The sequence below is a fragment of the Hylobates moloch genome, unplaced genomic scaffold (assembly GCF_009828535.3).
Source record: "Hylobates moloch isolate HMO894 unplaced genomic scaffold, HMol_V3 SCAFFOLD_1, whole genome shotgun sequence".
NCBI classification, from domain to species: Eukaryota; Metazoa; Chordata; class Mammalia; order Primates; family Hylobatidae; genus Hylobates; species Hylobates moloch.
This window is the reverse complement of record NW_026652276.1, coordinates 704230-727659: the sequence shown is the minus strand read 5'-3', so window position 1 is coordinate 727659 and position 23430 is coordinate 704230. Positions and strand designations below refer to the sequence as shown.

General features: G+C 52.1%; 1 protein-coding gene across 3 annotated transcripts in view; it reads right to left on the bottom strand.

Annotated features, from left to right (window-relative positions):
- Nucleotides 1-1190: 1190 nt before the first annotated feature.
- HDLBP (high density lipoprotein binding protein) overlaps nucleotides 1191-23430 on the bottom strand; it is an 89265-nt gene continuing 67025 nt past the window's right edge. For all 3 annotated transcript variants that reach the window (XM_032761319.2, XM_032761337.2, XM_032761330.2), the window contains exons 13-28: nucleotides 21881-21985; nucleotides 21640-21753; nucleotides 20722-20808; nucleotides 20419-20550; nucleotides 16062-16280; nucleotides 13563-13784; nucleotides 13112-13330; nucleotides 12162-12300; nucleotides 10200-10354; nucleotides 9177-9281; nucleotides 8810-8944; nucleotides 7561-7704; nucleotides 4576-4761; nucleotides 3982-4098; nucleotides 3696-3824; nucleotides 1191-3550 (exon numbers count right to left, since the gene is read on the bottom strand). In XM_032761319.2, coding sequence (XP_032617210.1) covers nucleotides 3464-3550; nucleotides 3696-3824; nucleotides 3982-4098; nucleotides 4576-4761; nucleotides 7561-7704; nucleotides 8810-8944; nucleotides 9177-9281; nucleotides 10200-10354; nucleotides 12162-12300; nucleotides 13112-13330; nucleotides 13563-13784; nucleotides 16062-16280; nucleotides 20419-20550; nucleotides 20722-20808; nucleotides 21640-21753; nucleotides 21881-21985 — 2295 coding nt within the window. In that variant the 3' untranslated portion in view covers nucleotides 1191-3463. The remainder of the gene's footprint in view (nucleotides 3551-3695; nucleotides 3825-3981; nucleotides 4099-4575; nucleotides 4762-7560; nucleotides 7705-8809; nucleotides 8945-9176; nucleotides 9282-10199; nucleotides 10355-12161; nucleotides 12301-13111; nucleotides 13331-13562; nucleotides 13785-16061; nucleotides 16281-20418; nucleotides 20551-20721; nucleotides 20809-21639; nucleotides 21754-21880; nucleotides 21986-23430) is intronic.

Genomic DNA, 23430 nt, shown 5'->3' with positions numbered 1-23430 from the left:
CGATGCCCACGTGCGCCCTACCCTGTGACCCTCTCCCATCCAGGGCCTCATGCCCACATGCACCCTACCCTGCCTGTGACCCTCTCCCATCCAGAGTAGCCACCACCTCGGCCACCAAGCAGGGATGGAACTGGGGACTTCTTTGTGTTTGGCATCTGCCGCGAGACACCGCACGAGCTCCATCTGTGCCGAGCGTCCATCTCAGCCCCTCCTTGGGCTGCTGGGCTGCTTCATGTTTGGCTTGGGGTCATTCTGCAGTTGTGTGCTTTGCTGTGGGTTGCATATTTAGGGCCCAACAGAACTGCTGGGTCAGGGGTAAAATGTTCGGCTTTTTTTTGAGATGGAGTCTCGCTCTGTTGCCCAGGCTGGAGTGCAGTGGTGCGATCTCGGCTCATTCATTGCAAGCTCCGCCTCCCGGGTTCACGCCATTCTCCTGCCCCAGCCTCCTGAGTAGCTGGGACTACAGGCACATGCCACTGCGCCCGGATAAATTTTTGTATTTTTAGTAGAGATGGCGTTTCATTGTGTTAGCCAGGATAGTCTCGATCTCCTGACCTCGTGATCCGCCTGCCTTGGCCTCCCGAAGTGCTGGGGATTACAGGCGTGAGCCACCGCACCCAGCCAACGTGTTTGGCTTTAAGAGGAACTGCCACCCCCGTCTTCCCAGGTGGGGACCAGCCCAGTCAGCAGCAGGGACACTAATTCCCTCTCGACTCTTCCCGGTATTGCCTGCCACTCAGGTGACTGGGGTGGCTCCTCCCACTCAACGCCCCCTCCCTCCTCCTCCTCCAGCCGAGGCCTCCGCCTGCACCCCCCACCAACTCAGTTCGTTATAACTCACGAGCCGGGTCCAGGGTGCCAGGAATGCCACTGACGCTGAAAGAGTCCGAAAAGGGAGTGGCAGGTGCTGCTCCACAAGGACAGCTGTGCACCCTCAACGAGGAGGGCTGCAGGGCAGCTGCTCACTGGCTGGCGGCCAGAGGACAGGGATAGGCAGCCACCCTCTTACCATGACCACACCTGGGTCTCCCTTAATGTGGCTCTCGAGGGGCCATTGAACACAGTGTTGAGAACTGCTAAGAAAATCACGCCAAAGATGAACTACCCACGGATGCCAGTCACCACTCCACAGTGACGAGAAAGAGAACACTCAGGCGGCAGCGTGACAAAATGAGTCCCAGCATGCTACATCTGGTTTCGGGTTTTATTTTAGAATTTATAAAATTCCAGTGTCATCCATATTCATGAGCCTTTACACATGTTTGCATATAATCTCCAAATTCCAAAGTTAAGGCCAAGGGATGGATTGTAGCTATGGAAACAGATGATATGGAAGACATCCAACAAGGAGGAAAAGCACACACACGCCTCACCCCTGCCCGGGGCTCTCCTGACAGCACAGAGGCTTCAGGGAGACAGGCCTGGGGACAGTCATTTCATCGCCCTTACAACCACCACCCAAAGGAAAAAGAGCGCGCACTGAAAACAGTTTCGGAAAGGGCTTGCGTCTGAGACATCAAGCAACATACAGAGATGTGCAAAATTTGGTGAGAATTAAAATTTACCTTTGGGAGAGGGTAGGGGCAGGATGTTTTAGGACACTGTAGAAAAGACAGGAGGAACCCGCTGGGATGGAGACTGGGGGGAGCTGGAAGCAAGCAGCCAACATGGCAGAGTTCCGGAACTCATGCAGATGGGGAAGAGGTGACCATCCTTCCCCGCTGGCCTCTCCCGTGGAGGTGGAGGAGACAGATCCCGGGAAAGTCAGGAAAAGGGCCTTGCTTTCTTTCCCAGTTTCCTAAGCCGTGGTCACCCTAGCCTGTGAAGCCGGAGGATAGATTCCTTCCGATCCCAATTTACCATTCCTGTAAACAGGCCCATTCGGGGCTGCCTGAGCAAATGGGGACTTGTCAAGGCAGCTGCAACTAGACTTGGGCTAAGCCATTCTGGGTCTAGTCAGGAATTGCAGAGTCTGAAGATGACCAAGCTTGAGTTATTCAACTGACAGTGAGGTGTCAAGGCGGAAGTGACTGTCCCCAGAGAAGGGCTGTGAGATAGATGGGCGTTAGTCAGCTTTTCTGTAACTCAAGTACCTGGGACAGGACAACTCGCTAGCAGCTCAGTCACCTCCGTGGGGGACAGAGATAAGGATGGGAAGACCAGAAAACCAGAGACTAGGGCCCTGTCCTCAGCCCTCACAGCACGACACAGATGCCTCCCTCGGAGAGCAGGGGCTCTCGGCATCCAGTGGTGTGGTCTGCATTCTGCTCTAGCTCGTGCTCCAGGCCCCATGCCATCGTCTCTCGGCCCTGGACCGTGAAAACTGCCAGTCACCCGGGACCTGCTTCTAGGGGCTGGCCTGCACATCCGCATGCCTGTGGGCGGGGTGGGAGTGCCCACTCCCACTCCGGATGGGCCTGCTGGCCACTGACCCACCTGTGCTGAGGGAGAGCGCCAGCCTCTAGCTTTGGTACACGGCGCCCACCCCCAGCTCCACGGGAAACCCATAACCACCAGAAACGTCTCAATCAAGAGACGAGTGTGTGGGGTGGCACTAACTGCACAGACCACTCCATGCCGGCTGAGGTAGAAAGAAGGCAACTGAACACACAGCATCTAGGGCAGGGGCAGGGAGGCGCTGCAGGTGCTGTGAAGAAAAGCCCAGCTGTCATCTAAGGCAAACTACCCCCACTGAGGACAAGCGTAAGGTCCTACCTCCCCCATCCTGTGCGCATCTCAATCACAGCAGACACTGACGGCCACAGGGGACCCAGATGGTGCCTACCACCTTGCCTCCAGGCTCCACTCACCAGACCTCAGGCTGAGCACCCTTGGTGCTTTCAGACCCCACGGCAGGTAAAATCAGGACTGTCTGAGAACCCGTCACCCTCTGCCTCTCAGGTCACCCCCCCAGCTCCAGGAACCCGCCTCCTGCTGTCCAGAGCCAGGTCTTCCTTGCACCCTGACACCTGTGCTGAGGCGCTTTGGCAGCTGGAGGAGGCTGACTGCACTCCACAAACAGGACGGTCTGGACCACAGGAAACTGGCAGTAGGGAGGTGGGAAAGGAAGAGGGCAAACGTTTGGCTTTTATAAAGTCAAGGACGTTTATTTCCTGAGGTCATGACACAGGAAGTCGAATCCTAGCCACAGCTGCGGAGCTCTCGTGATGAAGGTCAGAGTGCTGACATGCCGGGTGGACCAGGAGCTGGAGTCTGTTATCTTAGCACGAATGCTCATGACCTTGGTTTAGTGTTAAACAGTGGAGCAGGTCCTGAGCAGGCATGGCCAGGCCTGGAGGAGCGGCCGCACACACAACCAGGTGCCAGGCTCCCTGTGAGACCTCGGGAAGGGGGAAGAGCGTCAACAATTTACGGAGGGTCCAGCCGCTGGGTCAGATTGAGACAAACCATTGTGTGGTTGGGTTCGGGTCAGCAGGCTGGAGAGGTTTCTGCTTTTTGATCATTATCGTTTGGGGCCCCAAGGGAGGGTCTTGGGAGCCACCTGAGCCCCAAAGCTGGGAAATTCCTCAGAGCTGCTCATGTCAGGAGCCTGTGCAGAGAGAGGACACAGCTTCAGGAGGGGTTGCTCCCCAACTCGCAAGCAGCTTCCGACGCAGCTGCCACCCTCGGGACACCAAGCCCGCCTGCCCGCCCACCCTCCCTGAGACCCAGGAGGGCAGAAGCCCACATCTGACCTTCTCACTGCTGCTGGCGGTCCAGGGTGCGTCCCGCACCACAAAGCCTCTGGAAGGTGCCTTGGCCTCTTCGTGTGCTGGGGGTTTCATGTATACCTGCAGCGCCTCACTGTCCACCACGTCAGCCAGCTGCAGGCAGAGGACAGGAAGACAGGGTCAGTCTGCCCAGCACCCCCAGCATTCCGCCCGCCTGCTCACCCCTGCACCTCGCCTGCTTCTGGAAACACAAGTGCCACCTTGTGCCCTGAAGCTCCTGGCTGGGGCTCCAAGGCCCACCCAGACTCACGTATTCCTCCTCCAGGTTGAGGATGTGGTCGATGGCTTCCTCCACGTTCTCGGGGAGCCCCGTCACAGTGACGCAGTTGGGGTCTGGGGCTCCGCTCTGTGGGAAGCGAATGTCCACCTGGAAGGGGTGTGCAACGTCAGATGAGGGGACTCCAAGCGAGGAAAGGGTTGAAACTATGTGTCTATTTCTAGTGAAGCATTTTCTGAGTTAGCAAACATTTTAAAATCTGGTTTCAGAGTCGTTCTGAAGTCAGCCTCACCACCACATCAAGTTAGGTTATCTCGGGAGCACCTTGTTTGCAGCAGACAGAGGGTCGAAGCACGTACCCGTGCGCTCTTGCGTGAAATTCCCACCCACAGAGGAGCTCGCCAGGCAACTGTCAAGGAGGTGCCCTCCTAATGCGCCACCGTGGCAGTGCAGCCTCACACAGGCCATCGTCTGCACTGACCCATGGTGTCCATGAGGACAGTTCCACTGCCAGCCCTGGGGTTGTGGCCTCATCATGAGGGGAAGGCCATGCCCTCCCCTTTCTTCTGGCCAGCCAGGTGCCCCTGGTGAGACAGGACGCTCACCCACTGCTTCCAGCCCGCTCACCTTGAATTCGTCCATGATTTTGCGAATGGCTTTGCCGCGGGCACCGATGATGCGGGCGTGAACGCGGTGGTCCAGCGGGACGTCCTCAGAAACCATCTGCTCAAGTTCACCCACAATTCTCAATATAGCGTCCCTGGCAGCTTCTGTGTTCTTTTCGTACCCTGTGATGGTAATTTGGTCCTGGGGCTAAAAAAGGAGAATGTAGTCAGGGGATGCCTTACTGGGATTCCCGGCGGGGGCAAGAGGCGGCCCCCACTGCTGAGGAAAACAGCTCAGGAGAGGGAAGATGGAAAGCAGCATAACGGCTGATTTAAAACAAGAGGTTAACAATGCTCACTCAGGGCCGGGCGTGGTGGCTCACGCCTGTAATCCCAGCACTTTGGGAGGCCGAGGCGGGCGGATCACCTGAGGTCCGGAGTTCGTGACCAGCCTGACCAACATGGAGAAACCCCGCCTCTACTAAAAATACAATATTAGCTGGGCATGGTGGTGCACGCCTGTAATCCCAGCTACTCCGGGGGCTGAGGCAGGAGAATCGCTTGAACCTGGGAGGCGGAGGTTGCTGTGAGCCGAGATCGCGCCACTGCACTCCAAACTCCGTCTCAAAACAAACAAACAACACAAAAAACCAATGTCCACTCAGCTTCCATCTCTTCCCAAACTCCACCCGAAAGACAGTGAATTACAGAACAAAAAAGGACATTTGTCCTCAAACACAAAGGAGACACTGACGGGCAAGAACTCTGGACTCAAGGACAGCGGGGCAAAGACAAAGCCCCAAGCCCCTCAGCTTCCTGCTGCTTTGCCCACGTGGGCCACAGTCTGGAGGCATCTTTGTGCTGGAGGCTGGCTGGTTGGCATTCCTCAGCGAGCCCCTCCCTCACTCAGAGTTCCCACCTTCTCAGGCCTTCCTTGGGCCATACAAACGGACAGGAGACACCATACCAGACTTGGGATAGCAGACAAGCAGACCAAGCGGACAGTTGAGGGCACAGAGAAGGAAACGTGGTCACAAAACACCTGTAGCCCACAATCGGCGAAAACAGCACGTCCACAACACAAAAACCATCACGCAACAGGACTAGAAGACGGGGACACATCACAACACGAGAAGCACCATCACTCAACAGGACTACAGGACAGGGACAAATGCCTGGAAAGGAAACGAGCAGAAAGACTTAACCTAGAGACAACAGAGCAGCAGCCCAAGAAGCTTCTGTCCAGACTGAAGCAAAATGCCAGAGCGGGAGGCAGCAGCCCCACCCACCGTGGCCCAGCAGAGCTGACAGCCTCAGGCACCACCTGCGTGCCGCCAGGTACAGAAGCTCACGATCCGAAGCACAGCTCACAGGAAAAAGCTGCCTGTGAAGAAATGACTGCTCCACCCCACTTGGCTCATGGTGTATTAGATGGAATAGTCTAATTGCTAAATAATGACTTTTTTTTTTTTTTTTTAAGATGGAGTCTCGCTCTGTTGCCCAGGCTGGAGCGCAATGGCATGATCTCAGCTCACTGCAACCTCTGCCTCCTGGGTTCAAGCTATTCTCATGTCAGCCTCCCAAGTAGCTGGGATTACAGGTGCACGCAACCACGCCTGGCTAAGTTTTGTATTTTTAGTAGAGACAGGCTTTCGCCATGTTGGTCAGGTTGGCCTTGAGCTCCTGACCTCAGGTGATCCACCTGCCTTGGCCTCCAAAAGTGTTGGGATTACAGGCGTGAGCCACTGTGCCTCACCTATAATGACTTTTAAGGTTGATAATTATATAGAATAGTAGAGGGCAATAAAAGGCAATAAGGGTGGAGGGGCTTAAAAGAGCTAAACTCTTGGGCTGGGAGTGGTGGCTCACAGCTGTAGCCCCAGCTACTTGGGAGGCTGAGGCAGGAGAATCACTTCAACCCGGGAGGCAGAGGTTACAGTGAGCCAAGATTGCGCCACTGCACTCCAGCTGGGGCGACAGAACAAGACTCTCTCAAAAACAAGAACTCTCAAGATCAAGACTAAAAATTTAAAAATGTATGTGGGGAGGGAAGAGGATGTGGGAGCTGGAGGAGGCAGGGTGCAGGAGGGCCCTCCTGGCCTGGCTGGTGTGTGTGTGACTCAAAGATCCAAAAGGAAACAAGAAGCTGGGGAGGAAGAAGGGGAAGGTGAAGCAGCGGAAAACTCTGGGCGGCACGTCCACGGTGGGAGTGAGAGGCATGGAGGGGCTTTGCTGTGAGAGGCAGTGGGAGCGAGAGGTGTGGAGGGGCTCTGCTGCCAGAGGGTCTGCTGACTGTTTCTGGAAGCCAGCACAACCGTGGCCACCAAGGCTTGCTAGTCTCCCACTGTGGGCAAAGCTGTGCCGGACACGCCTAGGAAGCAGACACTCCAGCAGGATGCCAGAGCCAGGAAAGACCAAGCCTGGGAAGTGTGTGCAAGAGGGAGCCAGACAGACGTGGGGGTGTTGGGCGAGGCTGCCCTGCATGCCAGGTGGTAGGGCCCGGAGAGGGGATGGGGCTGCCTTTCATTTTGTTCTGAGTGAAGCAGGAGGCCATGAGAGCCAGTGGCAGGGGGGTGGCACTGCAATTTGGAGGAAGTAACAACAAGAGTTTACTAAGGACCACCCGGCAAGCACAACGGTGTTTGCAGCTGGGGCTGCAGAGAAACGTCCACCTGATCCCCAGAGCCCTTGGGAGCCCCAGAGAGGCCCGGGTGACAGGTGAATGAGCTATACCTGGAGGCGCCACTGATCAAGGACCCAGCTGGAGCGAAGGAGACACAGGAGAAAATGCCCCAGGCCCCAGATGGTACATAGTGCCAGAGACCTCACCCATCTGGCAAGTGCCCAGACACAGCCCAACCTCAGGCCAGAATCAGGTCCTCAGAGACTTGCCACTCTCAACTTGGCCCTTGAACCCCCATCTAGGCACATCTGGTTACTGCTCCCAAGTCACGGCAAAGGTCAACAAGCGCCTCTGCCCCCGACACACTCCAACCGAGGCTCTCACCTGGTTCCCATCGTCCTTATCAGGAAACTGGATGTTCACGTCATGTTCCAACCGGATTTGGGTAATTACTGCCCCCTTTCTCCCAATAATCTTGGGATGGTATTTGGGGTCTACAGTGACACTCAGCTTAAAACTCCTTAAAGCCTACAAATGAAAGGAGCAAGAATGAGGCAAAGATTGAGCTGACCCACCCTGTGACCCCATTCCCCTTCCACCCTGGTCATAGGACACGGGAGATGCTGCAGTGTTCTGTAACCCATGGTCTGGAATGGTCCGCCATCTCTCTGGTCTGACCTCTGCCACCTTCCATCATCTGCTAATAATGAGAACCAGGGAACTTGGCTGCTCCACAAGGAGGTCTATAAATCCTTCAAAAGAGGGCTTGGGGCCACTTGCGAGGATCGTGCCCAGGAACTGACAGAGCTGGGCAGTGAGTCACGAGCTTGGGGCCCTCCTCTCCTCATTTGTCAAAACAGGGATCTGATGGATATGCACAGAAATGCTCTGGATCTTTTTAGGACTGGGGCAGATGCAGACCAAGAAGAGCGGGTGGCCACAGCCCCTGAACACCCATGGCCAAAGGCTACAGGTATGACCTGGCGGCAGGAGACAACCCAGAGTCCATGCAGGGGTACACCGAGGCCATGTGAGTTTCACGAGCTCCACCCCATTCACCAGACTCGACGTGCTGACGGGAGGAGTGGAAAGCCAACCCCCTCAGCAAACCACCACCCCAGCACAGTCTGCTCCAAGTTCCAGAACCCCCGCTCCTGTCTGCAGCACTCTGCTCACACAATCCTCCAAACGTCAGCCCTGCCAGAGGTTGGGGGGGTTTCATCCCTGCTTAGCAGGAAGTCCCTGCCCTTTGACCACCCTGTGCTAGAGGTAGTTGGGGGTCCCCTGATGCTCGTCCTCACTGCATGGCACATGCTTGGGGGCCTCTCGCAACCTTGACCTTTCCTATGGGTCTGAGGTATCACTCTGATTTGGTTTTGAGAGAAACTGCAAATTTACACAGAAGTCCAACTTTGTCACTTTTTTGTGAAAAAGAGACAGGTGCCATGCTCTTGGCTAGTTCCACAGCAAGACCTCTGGATGCTGACTGCATCCTGGCACTGCCTGCATCTCACCTCCAGCCACCCAGATGTAACTGGGATGCTGGGATCTTGAAGAACTTCCCTAGATTCTGACATGTGCCCAAAGCTGAGTACCATGGCTCCGGGCAGCACCCTGGCCACCTCCTGCTCACCCGGTCCTCCTGCTCGGCCTGTAGCTCCTTCACACGCTCCAGCAGTCCAGCCTTGGCCCGGTCCAAATTTGCAGCGAGGCCCGTGATGGCGATGATGTCAGACTGCAGCTCAGGTGCCGGGACATGTATGTTCACCTGTGTGAAGAGGGGGCTGACTTGATGTTCAGGACCCCAGAGAACAGGAGAGAGTCCACCGGCCCTGGGACCCAGAAGAAGCCAGAGGGAAGCCCACCCGCGGTGAAGGGAAGTCAGCGCCCAATCCGAGCAGGAGGAGGCAAGGCAACAAGAAGTTGAGAAAGGGCACTGGCACTCAGGAGGGGTGCGACAGGCCACTCCTGTGATGTGGCCTCCGGCGAAAGGGGTCTACCTCAAACTCATCCATCATCTTGCGGATCCCACTTCCTTTCTGTCCAATAACGTAACGGTGAAGGTCAAAGGGCACCTCTACTTCAATGGTGACAGGAACCAATGCCTGCAGGGAGGATGGTCATGGTTAGGCCGTGGGAGCTGAGAGCAGAGTGACCTTGTAAGCTCAGCAGTGGGGCTCCACGAAACACAAGGCAAACAGCCCTATGACAGCAGCAATGTGCCCCACCTGACAATGCCACCAGGACCTTTAATAATAGAAAAGAATGGGAAAAGATTTGCATTAGGCTAATGCTGGCAGACAGAAATTCCAGACCCTTCATCCCAAGCCTACCCTCCTGAATTACAGCAGCCCCTTCAGGCCCACGCAGGAGGAGAGGCCGACTCCTGGTACATCCTTGGGGTCACGGCGGCTTTGACCGACGCCCATGAGGTGTCACAAGGGACTCTCAGACCACTACTCACCTTCCCTGCCCTGGCTCCCCCACCGCCCCTCACCTCCAGAACCTGCTCTTTCTTGCCACAGCATTTATATCTGTGTTGACTGCTTGTCTCTCCACTGCAACGTGAGAACTATCTGTGTGCTGTGGCACCGCAGCACTGCGAGCAGCATCCCACATGCAGGTGGCACTCAACACTGACCGCACACAAGGTGAGCCAGGCCTGAGGACCCCACTCACGAGGGGGGAGACGCTGCAACTGGAGGTCACATTCATCCCCCTGCAGCTGAGACCCTTCCACAGCCCCCACCCCCACTGTGGGCCTGAGAGGCCGGATCCCACGCAGCTGTCCCAGAAAGGGGCTATAGAACCCGGAGCCTTGGTGAAGGGAAGTGGCCTCCCCAAACTCTGTGTCCAGCCAAGGAGCACAGCCAGACAGCCTGTGCGCACACGGTAGGATCAAGAGGGCTAGCTCCACTGCCACTGCCACTTGGGCAACTGTCCATCCCGTCCAGGCCATGCGTCTCCCCCAGGGGCCTGCTGAGTGGGCCTTGGCGGGGTGGAGGGGGCACATGGACACATACCTCCAGGGCTTCCTTGGCAGCTTCACACTTTTCTTTCCGGCCAGAGATGATGATGATGTCACACCTCCTTGGAGAGCCGGGGTCAGAATCTTTAGCCTCTCTCCCCTCCCCAGCTTCGTCCCCATTCTCCTGGACAACTGGCTCTGTACTGTGAACTAGAGAGAGAGGGGAAAAGGGACAGCTGACAGCTGCTGGAAGAGACCCCACACCTTGTTCAGAATGCATACGTCTGTGAGGCACCTGCTGGGTGCTGGGTGGTAAAAGCGGGGGAAAACCAATCCTGTCCTTCAGGAGGTCTCGGTCTGTGCAGGGAGAGCAGATAGGACGTCCCCACAGCAGCCTCAAAGAGGGCTCCCAGACCTTGGGGGGGGCGCACTGAAGGCTTTGCAGGGAGGCTGTGAGCTCTGTGTCTCCCTTCTTCACCTTGAAAATGAAGCTAACAGCAACTACAGCGGAGGCTTCAGTGAGATCAGATGAGTTAGTTCATGGGAGGAACACAAGGCAGGCCCACTGCACATGTGGGGCTTGACTGTGAGGGAGGGCTCATCAGGGAAGGCGGCTGGCACGCAGCCCCACCCGGGAGAGGCAGTGGGAAGGGGGGTGAGAGGTCTAGGGGAGACAGAAAGGGCGAGGCCAAGGTAAACCTGTGCCAGCTCCTTCTGCCAGAAAGCGAAAGCCCCAGGAGTGAAGGGGCGTGTGAACAGGACACAGAAGACAGCTGGAGGGGCTCCTACAGGCCACACTGGGACACCACGTGTGTACCAAAATAGATACCACAACAATAAGTATCACTAAGACAGAACCCAGGTGGTGTGTGATGTAAATAAATGAGCAGGAGACCAGACAGACGCCTGCCTAAAATCAAGGGTGATCCTAGGGTGGGGAAGTAGGTGTTTCTGAAGGAGAGAAACTGGCAAATTTGAATACTGACAACATATTAGATACTACTGTTATATAATGTTAGATCTGATTCCGATAAATGTGCTAGAAGTATGTAAGAGAATGTCCTTGTTCTAAGAAAATACCCACCATGAACAAAGGGACATGTCTAAAAATTACATTCAGAAAAAAAAAGTGTGTAAAAGGGGAGAAGTTGAGAAAAGAAACTGGTGCCACAGGATGTGTCTTTATACTATTCTGTGAAATTCTATCAAAATCAAAGTTTTAACCACTGAAATGTAAAACATAGACGGAGTGCAGTATGAGTTTATTAGTTTCCTACTCAAAACAGCCTGTATTCTCAGGAAAACAAAGGGGCTTGAATGGCTGTGTGTGACATGCTTCCTGGATGCCCAGAGAGATGACCCTATGTGAACTCAGCAGGCTGCAGGGCCACCTGCCACCCAAACAGCTCAACCAAGACTGATACACAGAGTGGAGAGCATACCTTTTGTTTCACAAATGCAGAGCAAGTGAGAGAGATGCAACCGACCGGCATCCCACAGGTCGCCTCCCCACCGCCAGGTGCATGAGCAGAGCTGGGGGCAAGCATGGTACGGGGAGCTGAATGCCCTCCTAGAAGCACTGCCGGCCACTTGGATGGTGCCCTCTGGCCAGCCAGAGGCTGCAGCTGCCTGCCTCATAGGGGACACCCCACAGTGACAGGAGGTGTGGAGGAGGAAGCTCTACGACGGGGCTCATGCGATCCAAACGATGTCATGAGAATCACTGGGACTGAACTCGGGACGCCCGAGGATGAGGCTGCACGCTCCTCATCGCCTTGGGACTGGCTACCTTGTGTGTCTCTAAGACATATGAAGGTCACCAGGTCACTGTCAATAACTGACACGGTCCATCTTTTAACGGCCAGGGAGTGACCCTGAACCTCTGGAAGCCCCCAGAATACACAGATGGTTTTCTAGCAGAGACAGGAAAGAGCCTCACCAGTATGTACCATAGCTCCGCCTCTCCCATGGGAGGCACCACTATTAACAAGCAGAACAGGGCTAATGGGGGACCCACCTGGGTTCTCTTCTCTGTCTGGGAATTTAATTTGAACACTGAAATCCCGAGTAATCTGCTGGATTCTGGAACCTTTGGGGCCCATGACAGATCGATGGAATTTCTGGGGTATAGCACATTCTAATGTCACCTGAGCTTCCTGGAGGGAGGTACACAAAGAAAAAAGAAAAGAGCAAAGATTAAATTCCTTAGGGCAAGTTTTACAGCACTCTTTACACCACCTTCCTCCCTGTCCTCTACAGCCACTTGGCACAGATGCTCCCCTTCTCCCGAGTCCAGGGCTCCAGGCGCAGGGAGGAGGGAGGTAGCAGGACAGGTCCAAGGGGGTGGGGCCTCCTCTGAAATGTGTCCCAGAAGGTCAGGTGCCGTCCCTGGAGGGTGGCCAATTCAGCCAAGGGAGTGGGACCTCCTGGGGTAGCCTCTGACTCCATGAGGAGGCATCAGACTTGATGATCAGGGAAAGGGCAGCCAAGGCCCTGGCAGGGGAGTGGCCTGGAGGGGACACTCTGTAAAGACTGCTTTAGAAAAAGACCACGTCTTCTCGCGACTTCCCATGGATTCACGTGGATGCCCTCAAACCGATTTTCTTTCCTTCACAGAGGGGAGAAGAGAGCTGACCCCTCACACAGACTGCATTTTCATTTTTTCTGATCCCTTACACAGACTGCACTTTTCATTCTCTTGCTTTCTTTCCTCTCTCTCTCCTCTCCCCTTCTTCTCTCTCCTTTTTTTTTTTTTTTTTAAAGTGCTTCTCACAGGCAGAATTCTCATCAGTAAGGAGGCCAGACAGGCTGAGGAAAGAAGAGCGAGCGCCAGAAAGCCCCTTCTGAAGCCTTCCGGGGCTGTATGAGGGAGTCACCCCCCTGCAGGGTGGAGCGAACACCCATACACGGCTTCGGTGAGTGGCCACTGGGGGGTGAGAACCCCTCCCCGAGCACCCAAGTGCCTACCAGGTCCTCAATGATCTCCTGAATGCGTTTCTTGGCTGCCTCCACACAGTCCTTGGCACCCTTGAGGGTGACTCTGTCGCTCTGTGTGCCCGAGCGTGGGAAGCTGACCATCACCCCGCCATACTCTTCAGCAATCTCCCGCAAGACCTGGCCTCTTCGGATGACGAAGTGGCGGTGGTGCTTGGGGTCCACCAGCATGGAGTCTTCCACCACATTATCCTGCGGTGTTAAGAAGAGATGGAAGGTAAGCCACCCCATCACGGCCCCTGCAGTCAGCCGCCGGGGCCCGCTCCCCATCACCGCCCCGCAGTCGGCCGCCGGGGTCCGCTCCCCATCACCGCCCCGCAGTCGGCCGCCGGGGCCCGCTCCCCATCACCGCCCCTGCAGTCGGCCGCCGGGGCCCGCTCCCCATCATGGCCCCCGCAGTCGGCCGCTGAGGCCCGCTCCCTACCAGGTTTTGGATCAAGGCCTCTAGCTCCTTCTGTGCCTCTCGGACGGCGTCCTCCTTTCCAATGATGGTGATTAGGTCCTGGTCCTTGTCCTCAGCCGCAGGGAAGATGACGCGTGCTCCAGTGCTGTCGCGCACCTTGCGAATTTTGCCGCCCCCCTTGCCGATGAGGAATTTGTGGTATTCTGGCTTGGCGCGGATGTCAACAGTGAAACTCTTGGTTTGCTGCAGAAACCAATCCCACTGTGTTAGCCTGACACCACATGCCTGGACCACAGTGAGGAAGACAACAGGGCCTGTAGGACAGCAAGCTCAGGCTCCCCTTACATTGTCACCAGTGTCCTGATGTTGCACCAATACCCCCTAAATGGGGCTAGCGCACCTCACTGAATAAACAGATGAATACCCAGACAGACTGTACACATACTTCTCTTCCACAACAATCAGATGCTGCTGGTGGTGAACACAGGCTTAGAACCCTCGTCCTGCCACTTACAAGCACTGACCAAACTTCTCCATTTCTGATCTGCACTGGGGGAGGAGGGAGCAACGTGCTGGACGGTGTGTGGGCAGAGTGCACGTCCTGGGGAGCGCGGGGTGTGCCCAGCAGAGCAGGAAGCAAGCTGCCCAAGAGGTCTGCACCACGCTCCCAGACCAAGCACACACAAATCTGGGCCAGGCTTCCTTTCCTCCCACGAGTGCTACAGATCAGCCCCCACAAAACCAGCCACTCCCCAAGCTCAAGCTCAGAGGGACACAAGCCAACCAAGGCTACAGTTAGAGACCAGTCCTCAGAGGCCTCATGTAGCACGACACCCCTCGTGTGGCAGCAAGAAACGAGGGTCCTGGAAAGGCCCTGGACACTGTACTTGTGGACACCAGTGCCTCTGGCAGAGCCATGCAGGGGCCCCGAGAAGGGCGCTGCTCCACGGGACTCAGGTCCACACGGGGAGCTCTTGCCTTTCTCTGGACCCAAGACCCGGCCCACAAGCAAGAATCCCAAGGAAAAATGTGCTAGCATAAAAACAGTAAATAACAACCTTGCTATCTTTCAAGTGCAGGTTTCACCAAATACCACCTAGAGACTCCGCTGCTTTTCAAAGACATCCACAAGTAGCAGCATTAGTCAAAAATCAGGCAATCAATTAGGCAAATCCAATCTAGCAATATGGCCAAAGACAACCTACCAAACCAAGCAGGGATTACCCAGAAATGCAAGGCTGGTTAAACATAAAGACAAAAACATCCATCTAATAACAACAACAACAAAAAAGACAAGAAATACAAGGCTGCAGATTAGAGAGAAACATAACTGTCCACAGACCACGTGATTGTGACATACAAAATAAGAATCCACAAAACAGTGGGCCGGGCGCGGTGGCTCACGCCTGTAATCCCAGCACTTTGGGAGGCCGAGGCGGGCGGATCCCGAGGCCAGGAGATCAAGACCACGGTGAAACCCCGTCTCTACTAAAAATACAAAAAATCAGCCGGGCGTGGTGGCGGGCGCCTGTAGTCCCAGCTACTCAGAGAGGCTGAGGCAGGAGAATGGCGTGAACCCGGGAGGTGGAGCTTGCAGTGAGGCGAGATTGCGCCACTGCACTCCAGCCTGGGCAACAGAGCGAGACTCTGTCTCAAAAAAAAAAAAAAATTCACAAAAAAGTGACTGACACTAACATACATGAGCTTTATTTAGCAGTCTCATGAATGTCAACATACAAAAATCACAAGCACTTCCACGTGCTAACAACTGGAGATGGAAAAAAAAGTGCCATTTACAATAGCACTAAAAGAACAGTAGTTAGATCTGTTAAGTGGAACATAAAAATGTGCTAAAAATTATAAAACACCAATAAAGAATCACAGACCTAAAAAAAATGGAGAAATGACTGAGAGTCAAAACTGCTGAGCTGTCAATCCTTACCAGTCTCATCTTTAGATTTAAACAATCCCAATGAAAACGTGAAAATGCTTTTTTCCTACAAATTGACAGGCTGATCAGCCAGGGATGTAGAAGAGCCAAAGTTACGAGGGCTCACACTACTGATTTCTAGACTTCCCATAAACCTGGTGTCACCAGAAGAGCCCAGAAACATACCCACAGATGGGTTTTGACACAAGGACAACAGCAATTCCATGGGCAATCTTTAGGGGTGATGGAAAATAAGTTTTGATTATTGTGGTCACATGACTTCATGTTAATTAAAACTCAACTATACCTGAAGAACGGTCAATTTTACTGTAAATCATACTTAAAAGACAAAAGCACCCCAAAACTAATAAGCCAAAGACCAACTTTTATATATTGTATATGTGAGCGTTTGGACCTGGAAAGGCCCTCCAGTAATAGCAAAAACAAAGACTCATAAAAAGTACATTACAGAGCTGTTTTCTGACCCGCCACAAAGGAAGGGAATTCAGGGGTTTCCACAGTGAGAAGAGAGAACACTGTACTGAGGACCAGACTTCCTGCCAAGAGTCACACTCCCTCCCCATGCTCACCTTCTCCTCCGCCAGATGCAGGAGCTGCTTCTTGGCCTTCTCCACATCTGAGGAAGGGCCCCTGATAACAACGGTGTCGCTTCCTGAACCTTCCACGGGAAAGTGAATGTGGACCCCGCCGCACTCCTCCATGATGGAGCGGATCAGACGGCCCTTGGTGCCAATGAGGGAGTTGTGCAGCTTGGCAGGGATGGAGACCTCCACCTCGGCTATGTTGGCCTGAAACCAAACACAGGGCAGGAGGAGGAAGTCACATTTTTGTGGCAAAAAGGGCAGAGGAAAAGATAAACTATCATCTTTGGTGGTGATGAACACGCAGGCCTAGAACCCTGGTGCTGCCACTTAACGAGCACTGGCCAAACTTCTCCAAGCCATTTTTGATCTGCACAGGGGGAGGAGGGAGCAACGCGCTGCATCATGTGTTGGCAGAATGCACGTCCTGGGGAGAGCGGGGTGCGCTCAGCAGAGCAGGCGCATTGGGAGGTGTTTAACTCAACAGGACCCAGAGTCCTCGTGAATGTATGCTGGGTTGGGAGGTGGGAGCTTGGTAATTTCAGACCACACATAATGCTCTGTTTCTTCAGTCAACCCTCCAGCTCTGCCACAGGTGGGTCCATATGCCTATGGATACATAAACTTTTCCTATTAAAACCAAAGATTCTGCTTTCAGCCAAGATGCAATACCAGGGACTGGACTGAACTTACTGCCTAATGCTGACTTTCAAGATCCTGGAGACAGGAAACAAGGTGAGCCCTACAACTGCCCCAAGTTGCTGCCACAGTACAGGAAGGTGAGGAAACGGAACCATCCGGAGGTCAGAGCCCAAAGAGATTGGCATCGAGAACCTCTGAGATCCACAGACTAGCCACTCATATATTGATACGCGTGAGGAAATCACCTCGGGCCTGGGAAAGAATCCCCAGAAGGACCACAGGAAACAGTGCCTGCAGCCCAGTTAGGCTTTGTACAGTACCTTTAGGTCAGTCAGGGCCGGGTAGAGTGGCTGACAGCTCAGACACCAGGAAACAGTGTTTTTAGCTCAGTCAGGGCCTGGTACAGTGCTTTTAGCTCAGCTGGAGCCTGGTACAGTACCTGCAGCTCAGTCACCAGGAAACAGTGCCTGCGGCTCAGCTGGGGCCTGGTACAGTGCCTGCAGCTCAGTCACCAGGAAACAGTGCCTGCAGCTCAGTTGGGGCCTGGCATAGTACCTACAGCTCAGACACCAGGAAACAGTATCTGCAGCTCAGCTGGAGCCTGGTCCAGAACCGTCCTCAGCAGTTTCAACTTTGTGGGACGTGGAGTACTCAGAAGGATCTTATCTCAGCAGTGAAAACATTTGGGCCTGAACTAAATACTGCTCTGATCCTCCCTAATAAACCTTAAAAGCAAGTCCTAAAAGGAGTAAAATGTTTCAGAGTACCTTCATAAAGACAAAATAATATTCAGAGGAATACAAAAACACCCTCATTAAGAAACACCAGAAATGCAAAGAATAGGGGGAAAACCCATAACGAGGAAAAGAAAATACAAAACCACCCAGAAATGACAGTGTTAGAATCAGCCAGCCAAGGACAGAAGAACAGGCATTTAACTGTATTGTCTATGGCCAAAAGCAGAAAGAAAGACTGAACATGTTAAGAACTGAAAATACAGAAGATATTAATTCAGACTGAACTTCTAGAGAAGAAAACAACAATGTCTAAAATGAAAATTCTATTAGATGAAATTAGGCAGATTAGAACACTGCAAAGAATTAATGAATTTAAAGAAACTCATGGAGAAAACCAATACCGCTCCTCCCCCCAACTCAAACAAACAGAGCACAAGTAGAAGACAACCAATACCCTGGTCACCAGAGTCCCTGACGGGGAGACAGCAAGAGGCTAACAGAACAAAATACTCATAGTGACCAAAAATTTTCCACATTTGATGAAATTCTGAACACACATAAACACCAAGCTAAGAGACATGAAGAAAACTACAGAGACACATCCTAACTTGCTCAAAGACGGTGGTAAAATCCTAAAAGCAGCCAGAGGGAGGTTTGTCACAGACAGAGGAACAAAGTCAGGGGCGCCATCAGCTTTCTCATCAGCAACAACAGGAGACGGCACTGAAGCCAAGTCTGGAAAGGAAAAAACTGCCAACCTAGAAACCTTTATGCAGCAGAAAACAGTTTTTCGAAAGTGAAGGAAAAAAATACTTCCAGACATACAGAAAGTGAAAGAAGTCATTACCAGATACACACTACGAGATGTTAAGTGGTATCCTTCAGACAGAAGGAAAATGAAGACAAGGATCACACCAAGAAATGAAGAGCTCTAGAAATGGCAACTGTGTGCATAAACACATACATCTTTTCATATTATTTAAATTTCTTTAAAAAATGATGGAGTTTTTTTTAAAGGTTAATAATGTAAATGGTAGACTAAAAGCCAACCATATAAAATCATGGCATTGTGGTGACTGAGCACGTGAGGATGGTGGCAGTTACTGTTTAATGGGTGTAGTTTCTGTGTAAGATGATGGAAAATGCTCTGAAAATGGACAGGGTGATGGTTGCACAACTTGTGAATGCACTCAGTTGAATTAACCATTAAAAAATGATTAAAATGATAAATTCTGCTATGTATATTTTACCACAATTGAGGAAAAAAAATTACAGTAAGTTATTTAACCACGTTTGTTAAATATATGTAATAAATATAAATATGTGATATATAACATATATATAATCACAAATGTAATTAAATGCAAACATCGTAACCTTTTTTCTTTTTTGAGACAAGGTCAGGTGCTATGGCCCACGCTGTAGTGCAGCAGCAGCACAATCTCAGCTCACTGCAACCTCCACCTCCCAGGCTCAAGCCATCCTCTCACCTCAACCTCCTGAGTAGCTGAGACTACAGGCATGCAGCACCATTACTGGCTAATTCTTTTCGTAGTTTTAGTAGTGACGGGGTTTTGCCCAGGCTGGTCCTGAACTTGTGAGCTCAAGTGATCTGCCCACCTGAGCCTCCCAAAGTGCTGGGATTAGTAGACAGATTTAATTTAAAAAGCAAGCTGCCAAAAAGAAACTCACTTTAGTATCGTCTAAAGTAGGCTGGGCGCAGTGGCTCACACCTGTAATCCCAGCAGTTTGGAAGGCCAAGGCGAGAGGATCACTTGAGGAGTTTGAGACTAGCCTCGACAACATAACAAGACCTCATCTCTACTAACTAAAAAAAAAAAAAAAAAAAAAAAATTAGCCCGGTGCCGTAGCATGCGCCTGTGGTCCCAGCTACTTGGAAGGCTAAGCTGGGAGGACTGCTTGAGTCTGGGAAGCCAAGGCTGTAGTGAGCCATGACTGCGCCACCGCACTCCAGCCTGGACGACAGCAAGACCTCATCTCCAACAAAATTTTAAATATAAGGGGGAAACAATAACATAGACTTTGGAGCCAAGCGTACTACCAGGGAAAAGGCATCATTTTATAATGGCACAGATTACATATATTATGAAAGAGAGGTGACATCAGTATTGATAGCAAAAGGATAATGCAGGACTATTCTAAAAACTTCATGTTAATAAATTTGACAACTTGGAGAAAATAGAAAACCCCTTGAAAGACACTAATTACCAAGTACACACAAAGAAACAGATGATCTATCCCTACAGTGCAATATTATCCTGAAATAAAAAAGAACAAAGCAACGATACAGGTGACAACACACACAGATGTCAAAATATCCTGCAAAGTGAAAGCAGATGGGCCCAATAAAGAGTAGATGTTATGATTCCATTCACACAAAAGTGTAGACAATCGAAAAGCATCTACTGTGGCTGAAGGCAGATTGGGGGTTGCCTGGGGATAGAGAGGTGGGGGTGGGGGGAGTGTGGTTTTCAGGAGCTGCCAAGTGGGATGGAGAGAGACTGTAAAACAAAATGGCATGGGACATTTTTGGGGTGATGGTGGGGATGATTCCATGGATGTATACACACGTCAAAACTATTAAATTGTACACTGTAAATACGTACAATTTACTGCATGTCACTTTTTTTAAAAGGAAAGAAAATACCGTAAATACCTTCAGATAAGATTTTCAGGTAACAAAAAGAAAATGTCTAAAAAGACAAGCGCCCACGTCAAATGTTACTGCTGCAGGGTCCAGGTAAGTAAGCATCATGAGAGACAGACAAAGGCAGAACACTGCTGACCAACTCATCAGTAGCCTGGACTGAAAGCTGCAATCTTCCACATCTGCCACCTGAGCCTGCGCTGGCCCAATGACCCTGCGTGACTCAACCCCAGGCTCAATCTTAGAGGCTGTTAGAGATTTTACGGGAGGATCTCCATCAGAAAACATCTCCCATTACCAGGTCTTTCTGAATAGACAGAATCCTGCTCCGGGCAGCTTCGCAGTTGGCTCGCTTGCCTGTGATGATAATGGTCTCTGAATTGCTATTCTCTGCAGGAAGGTCGATTTTGGTGTTGCTTTCTTCACGAATCTACAGGGAGAGAGATACCATGAGAAGCTGACTACAGCTCTCCTAGAGTTGAGACACAGTTGAGCACAGGGCTAGAAGTAAGGAAGAGTCCCTCCTAGTCTAAAACCAAAACGGTGCAGGGCTACAGAGGACAAGGCAAGAAGCAGCAAGATGCAGGGGACAAGCTATCACCTTTTTAATGTTTGCGCCTCCTTTCCCAATGATATTCTTGTGAAACTGTTTGAAGATCGGAACAGAAATTGAATAGCTATTTTCCACCTTAAAGACAAAAAACACAGCCCAATTCACCACCTGTGCTAGAGAGTAAAATACAGTATCCCTTCTACCCCTAAGAGTAGCATGAACACGACAGAGCACTGGTATTTGCAAACAAACCTTCAGAGGTTTGTCATGATAAGTGAGATCATTTGTCCAACAACTAACTGACGTTGCAAATTACAGTCAATCGATGCAAGTCTACTTTTTGGCTAAGAGAGAGTTCATGTCCCATGCCAGGATCAGAGCTGGCTGGGGAAAGGCTCAGAACACACATGGAGACAGCACGGACCCCTACGCTCTGGGCAATTCTGCACTCAGGGCAGTGATGTGACAGCAGCTCACAGTGCTGGAGTCCCTCACCATCGCCTCTCCCAGGGCAGCCATCAGCTAAGGTGAAGCCCACGGAAATACATGGCCACCTGTGGCGTTCTCATCCACTACTCGCTACACTTTCTAAACCTGTTCCCACGTCAGTTTTTGAGAAAAATAATAAATCAGTGTATGACTCCTCTTATCTTACTGGATGGGACCATTTCTCTAAGTGTCTGAAGACTCCTCAGGGAAACAAGGTAACTGGGCATGAGGAAAGGCAAATCCCCCCACCTGAATTCCACAAACACTGCAGTCTTAACAATGACTGCCAATCTAAACATCCAGGTACTAAGTGAGAAGCCGTCACCACTTTGTCCCAAGTCCCTGAGATGGAAGGCCAGCCCAGGGCCTATGCTTTCCCCAGAGCAGGGGTCCTGTGGGGGTCAGGACTTCTGACAGGACGCATGCCCCACCCACCCCAGGTGCTGTCGTACAAGAAAGGATGTAAAACACCCCTACCAGATCTGCCACCATCTTCTGCATGTATTTTGTGCATTTTTCCACCTCATTCTTAGGTCCTCTGAGCTGGACAATGTCACTTTTTTGTGCTGGGTCTGGAAAGTTGATGATGACCTAGAACAAATCATGGGGAGACTAAGTTCAAGTATGAGGAAGGACATATATCCCAAATATCAAATATTCCTGAAGTGTGACTTGGATCACTCCTATAGAGTTATGGAATGTCTCTGGGAAACTTTACCTCTGGGAATTTGTCACGAATTTCACGGATCCGTTCACCCTTCTGCCCAATGATTGTGCGATGGAATCTCTGCTCAATGATTAGATCCTTGGTACGCTCATTTTCCTAAAAATACAATTAAAGTAGATGTCATTTATCACATGCACGGCGAGCAATTCCCCGCTGACACAAGGGGACACCAGGGAGCCCTGGGCACAGTCCTTCATGGAGCAGGTGAGGTGGTCTCCAAGTGGCACCTCGTAGCACCCCAGGGGTAACCAGCCGTTAGAGTGTGCACAGCGCATGAGGAGTGCTCTCGCCAAGCATCGCGACATTGGCTGCACGTCACTTTCCTGAACAAAGTCCAATTAAGGAACTCACTGTGGGACCCTTCAACCAAAAGTGCTATCATGATAGCAGTAATCATCAAAGCAGTTCAGTGAGCACTTCTGTTTTAATAGGTACTACAAGGGAGGCCCAGCTCTTCTACTTGGAGGCCTGGCATTCTGCATAGCAGTGAGTGATCCCTTCTGTCAACACAGGGTGGCTCAGACCACTTTCTCTACATGGCTAAGAACGTTCAACACAGGGCACTGAACCCACATGGCTCTCAACTCCTCCACAGGCCCCACTAAAACGTCAGAAGAAATATAGAAGAATAAGCAGAGGTGGAATCCAGGGAAGAACACCATCAGCCAACCAAATGTTTCCGAGAATTCTGAGAGACTGTGGATCAAACGGCTATTGGCTGACGGAGAAATAAGGGCTCAGCAATCAGGAAGGGCATAAAGCAGCCAGGACAAGGGACCCGGGCTGGAGGCCAGGCTAAGAGGAGAACCTGGGATATGAGACTGGGGAATGAGCTCCGGGAAGGCCACAAGCAGTGGGAGGCTGCATCACACCCTGGAATGCAGCTCAGGGCTATAAAAGAGGTCTGCCAATTTGAGATTCCTCGTGTGGGTACTGGGGTGAGGTGAACAAAGAGTCCCCTAAGCGAATGACAGGGAACCCTGGGGCTTTCCTCACACAGTCAGGCCAAAGTGCTGCTGCAGGCACTCACACAGTATTTGACTTCTCTGGATACTTAAAGATACCCAGAGACTTTCAAGTGTGGGTATCTGACTCACAGAAGCAAGGGTGCTCACAGCTTGGCATAAGCATGTATGAAACGTCGGGGAGCCCAGAGCAGTGCAGTGCTTCTGCCAGGTGGTAGAGAGCAACAGCCCCCACTTCCAGTTTGCAGTGATTCTCGAGTTTGGCCTTACATGGGAACCACCTGGGATGCCTTTGAGAATCCAGAAATGTCTGTCATAATCTCTGGAGATGGTACCCAGGCATCTGGGAACCCAGAGTGTGGCCAAGGCCAAGACGCTGCCACACAGTCTCTGTGCCCTTCTAGCACAGCACACAGTCATGGAGAACAAGACGTGCAGGTGACCTGGGGAGGATAAAGGAAATGTGGCCCCAGGGAGTCAAATCCGGTTCCAGTGCAATGTGGGATTTGTTGACTTCCATTCTCCAAGGCCGCACAACACAACATACTACTCCTTAGAGGGAGCCAAGAGACGCAA